Source organism: Orycteropus afer, unplaced genomic scaffold (assembly GCF_000298275.1).
Source record: "Orycteropus afer afer isolate SDZICR_OR568_19922 unplaced genomic scaffold, OryAfe1.0 scaffold00111, whole genome shotgun sequence".
Taxonomy (NCBI): domain Eukaryota; kingdom Metazoa; phylum Chordata; class Mammalia; order Tubulidentata; family Orycteropodidae; genus Orycteropus; species Orycteropus afer.
In genome coordinates, this window is record NW_006921698.1 from 6,588,706 (window position 1) to 6,593,756 (window position 5,051).

The window sequence follows — 5,051 nt, forward strand, 5'->3', positions numbered from 1 at the left end:
TGAGCTTTTCCACCGCCTCTTGCCACAGATGTAGTCAATCTGATTCCTGTGTGTTCCATAAATTAGTCCCGCAACTTAGTTTCTTCCAATTACCACGTATTCCCACAAACTTTATTAATATAATCAAAATAGAATTTTCCTGGTACAGTCTCCATGTTTTTCATTAACCTATTTCATATCTAAATGTAATAACTCCCATGATTTATCAAATACCATTCTGCTTCCTGCTACCCATAGGGTTCTTGTTATTATTAGCAATTAAAATAAAATCAACAGTCAAGCCCAAATACAAATTACTTAGTATCTGTTGTTTTAGATTAAATGTACCATCCTTTAGTAAAAAACTTAAAATATGGCAAGGACCAGAAATAAGACTGCTCTGTAATCCCGAAATAATAATACAATTTTTTCTAATTTTTTAATTTCAAAGACCCTTTAGTTAAGACCAGCAAAAAAGAATGTATTGTTTTCTTCAAGTAAGTCAAGACTTAAAGTTCACAAAGAAGTTAATCTAAAATCACCTTTAAAACACACACCTTCATTCTTAAAATTAATGCAAACTCTTTTACAATTGACAAGTGTTCTTCAAACCTTATAGCTTGAATTAACTAAAATTCTCACTTTATGTATTTATACATTCAGTCAGTAGATAAAAGATTTTTCAAACTTCCCACAGTAAACAATTTCCCGTTCCTTGTGTAAATAGTGCTGATTAAGGGGGATGATATTGATTTTTTAATGTAAAGAGTGATCAATATATTAGGTTATCTTTAAATTCCCAGGAGAAAAACCACATCTTTCCTGAGTGTTCCCTGCCCCTGTAATAGTTTTATTCAAGAGAAATAAAGATACAATGAAAATAAAAGGCAGTCTTGCAAAGAACAGCAGTCAACACCATACAAAATGTGGGCACGGTGAAATGGTAAAAAAGGGAAGATTATTTATCATGGTGAGAAAAGATGGACATATAGTATATACATAAAAGTTCACTGTGTTTATTTCCCTATCCATAGCTTAGTGAAACCCCCCCTCTGGTCAGTATCTCAAAGCTATAGTTGACATCTCCAAATCTGAGAACGAGGAACAATCACTATGATTTACCATAGACTAGATGTGACCCTCCTATGCCACACAACAACAGGCCTTTGTTTTAAGTTACATAGTGCTTAACATTGCCCTAGAAATGTCTGCTTCATTGAAGGGAATTTTTCTGTATATTTAGATTGACTTGTACACTTAACTGATAGAATATGAAGAGTCTTTGACCTCCTGTTGATAGAGCTTGATCTCACGATGTTTAGACTATTCCAACATCATATATATATCTTCTTGGCTCACTACCTCATCTGTAAAACTGAGATAGCATTTGTCTTCCTAGTCTTATTAAACAATTTAAATACATACTATTCATCTACTTTGCAAAGAGCTACACACGTATAAAATGTGGTGATTACTAAGGACAATCCCCCCAAAAGCAATTCTAGGGTATTATTAAGCAAAATGAATGGTCTTGTGGTATAATGGTTAAGGCATTTGGCTGCAAAACAAAGGGTCGATGACACACCTACCAGCTACTCTGTGGAAGAAAGATGAGGCAGTCTACTTCTGTAAAGTTTTACAGCCTTGGAAACCCAATGGGGGTTGCTATGAGTGAGAAATGACTTGATGGCATTGCGTTTGTTTTTCTTTGGTATTAATTAAGCTTTTTAAGAATTTGATAATTTTGTGACAACCCTTGTGACGTGACTTTGTGTAGTCAATTACAAGTCATAGCGATTCTGTGTTAGAGTAGAAATGTAGTCCCTAGGGTTCTCAATGGCTGATTTTTCAGAAGTAGATCACCAAGCCTTTCTTCTGAGGCTTCTGCATAGATTCTAACCTCCAATCTTTCAGTCAGCAGCTGAGCACTTTAACCATTTGTACTACTCAGGGACTCTGAGAAACACTTTTCCTGAAATCCAAAAACAGATTTTAAGTTGCTAGGGTAAGGCTCTTATCTGGAAAGGCCCTCATGAAGTAACATAAGCCCACCCACCATCAGCTCCACCGAAGGAAGATGTGGCAATCTACTTCTGTAAAGATTTACCACCTTGGAAACCTAATGGGGGTTGCTATGTGTCTGAATCAACTCATGGCAGTGGGTTTGGTTTGATTTTTTATAACAGGTTTCTGAAGCAAACTGAGGAGAGGGAAAAGGAAATCAATACATGTAGAGTGCTAATTAAGGAGCCCTGGTAGCACAGTGGTTAAGTGCTCAGCTGCTCATCAAAAGGTCAGCAGTATGAATCCACCAGCCAGGAGAAAAATGTGGCACTCAGCTTCCATAGATTTACAGCCTTGAGAACCCTATAGGCAGTTTTATTCTGTCCTATAGAGTTGCTATGAGTTGAAATCAATTCAATGACACCAGGTTTTTTGGTTTTTAGAGCCCTATTATGTGTCAGGCGTTGTGTTATAAGTATTTTACATGTTATTTCAATTACTCCTTACAAATAACTCCATGAGCAAAATATTATCCACATATTACATTTAGAAACTAAGTTCTAAGAGGTTAAGTAACTTGTTTCAGGTTATAAAATTATTTAGTGGCAAAACAGTTAATTCAAAGTTATATATACAGGCAGTCCCCAAATTAAGAACAAAATCTGTTCCTGTGTCTTTAAATAGAATTTGTGGGTAAGCTGTAACAGGTGCACATAGTTCTTATTTAGCCATGAAATGGCATAGTGCCTAAGCATCTGCCTGTTAACCAGAAGGTTGGTGGTTCAAACCCACCAGCCACTCCGCAGATGGAAGACAGGACAATCCACTTCTGTAAAGATTTACTGCCTCAAAACCCAATGGGGGTCGCTATGAGTTGGGCAGTGGGTTTCCTTTTCTTCTGGTTTTAGCCATGAAAAAACTAGAAGCCTTCTAAATCATTCAAAAGCTACACATGTAGCAAGTGAAAATGATTATGATGAATTTGTTGCAAGTAGGGGTTGGTTCAATCTTTTCAAAATGAGAGCAAATTTTGTAACATTAAAGGGCAAGTAGGAACTGTCTGTAAGTCAGACATTGAAAACCTGGGCAACATACTGTATCTAACTCTAAAGTGTTTTCTCTATACAACAAGCACTTTCAGTCTATATCTATATCTGTATCTATATAGACATATATAAACAAACTCACTACGGTCGAATCGAATAGGATCAACCCCTCCTCAGGCTTCCAAGGTGGAATCACTACAGAAGTAGATTGCCCAATCTTCCTTCCAAGGAGTGGCTGGTTTGTTTGAACCACCAGCCTTCTGGTTAGATGCCTTAGACACTACACGTCACCAGAGCTTCTCTATATATATGTATGTATGTATGTATGCGTGTGTGTATAGCACATCAATAAGAGAATAAATAACACACCCACAAACACAGGACTTCAGTTTTAATAGTAAAAACAACAACAAAAAGAAGTAAAAAGAGGTAATTACTTGGTTATTATATTAACGTTCTTGAGCATTCCAACAAAGTGCAGATTGAGAAGAGGTATATAATTCATAGGAGCCTGGGTGGCCCAAGTAGTTTGCTATGAGTTGCTAACCCAAAGGCTGGCAGTTCAATTCCACCCAGCCATGAACTGCTCCCTTAAAGATTACAGTAAAAAAAATCCCTATGGAGCAGTTTTACTCTAACACATGGGGTCAACATGAGTCAAAATCAACACTTGACAGCACTGGGTGTGGGTTTACACAGTTCACAAAAGAGAGCTGAAGATACAGGGGGGAAAAAAAGTACAGATCATAAAGTCAAGACATCCAGAAAACAAAATATGGGCTCAAAAACTGTTGGATGATGAAAAGTGAGGTAACTAATGAAAATAATGCCTTAGAAAAATTAATGTTGATAGAACACAGTATTATTTTGGTAGGGAAAATTTAATTATAATTCTTTTAGTATGTGTATTTTAATGTATGTATATATTAAAATATCCGTAAGTTTATATGTAATGTTTCCAATGCCCAAAGAAAAAAGATAAAGATCAGATTTAAAAGAAACTGACAATAAAACATTGGCATAGTGCCCAAGGTATCTGACTGCTAACCAGAAGGCTGGCACTTCAAACCCACCACTCCTTGGAAGGAAGGTTGGGCAATCTACTTCTATAGTGATATTGCCTCAGAAACCCAAGAAGGGGTCGCTATGAGTCGGAATCAACTTGATGGCAGTCAGTTTTATTTTATAATAAAACACAATTAAAAAAAAAAAAAAAACTTTTTTAAGGTGTTCTACTTAGCTCAGAAGCAACTTACAATGGAATGGGGTTCTCAGAATAGAACCTCCCAAGTCAAGAACTACCTGTACCTCATTCATCCCATTATCCATCAACCACTCCCTTTATTTTATCTCTACTTTATTCATAACAGCAAAGGAAAATCAAACAGTTAAAAACTCAATTGGTAGTGACCAATCTCAAGGCCTCAAAAATTCACTTCAAGCATAACTTAAAATTTTACCTTCATAGCAAAACTAGATGGCATCATATTCTTAGGCCACTCAAACTCTGTCGTGTGAACTCGTATGCCCGATTCGAGTAAAAGTGTAGCTTTAAAGTCTGGTCTGTGGGGACAAAAGTCAAATATTTTCTTTAGGACATACCCCAAAGTTAAATCGGTGAAACAAACTAAAAGTGCAGGTGAAAATATCATCTCTTAATTACTAAAGATCAAACAAGTCTACAAAAATGCTTACTTTTGAAGACGAATAAGGTATGTCTTATTATCCACATCATAAACATTGTTTACTCTCATTCCTAGCAAACTGCAAAAAGAAAGCAACATGTAATAAACCATTAAATGCTGGAAACATAAAAGTACAATTTAATTAACTTTGTAGAGCTAAAGCTCTAAAGTTATGTAGTCAACCAGGGAGCAGCGTCAGAAGGCAAACAACCCAAACTAAATTTAACAATTTAAGAACAAAAGTGTTCGATCAGCCATAGAAACACTATACAATTACTTGCATCTCTGAATGACCCTATATATATATATATATATATATATATATATATATATATAT

The 5,051-nt window shown here is 35.7% G+C and overlaps 1 protein-coding gene across 1 annotated transcript in view; it reads right to left on the reverse strand.

Annotated features, from left to right (window-relative positions):
• The window catches only part of NEMF (nuclear export mediator factor), a 78,098-nt gene that overhangs the window by 72,170 nt on the left and 877 nt on the right, over positions 1–5,051 (reverse strand). Inside the window, exons 2-3 of the mRNA XM_007943680.2 lie at positions 4,725–4,793; positions 4,490–4,592 (exon numbers count right to left, since the gene is read on the reverse strand). Of these exons, the coding sequence (XP_007941871.1) occupies positions 4,490–4,592; positions 4,725–4,793 (172 nt within the window). The remainder of the gene's footprint in view (positions 1–4,489; positions 4,593–4,724; positions 4,794–5,051) is intronic.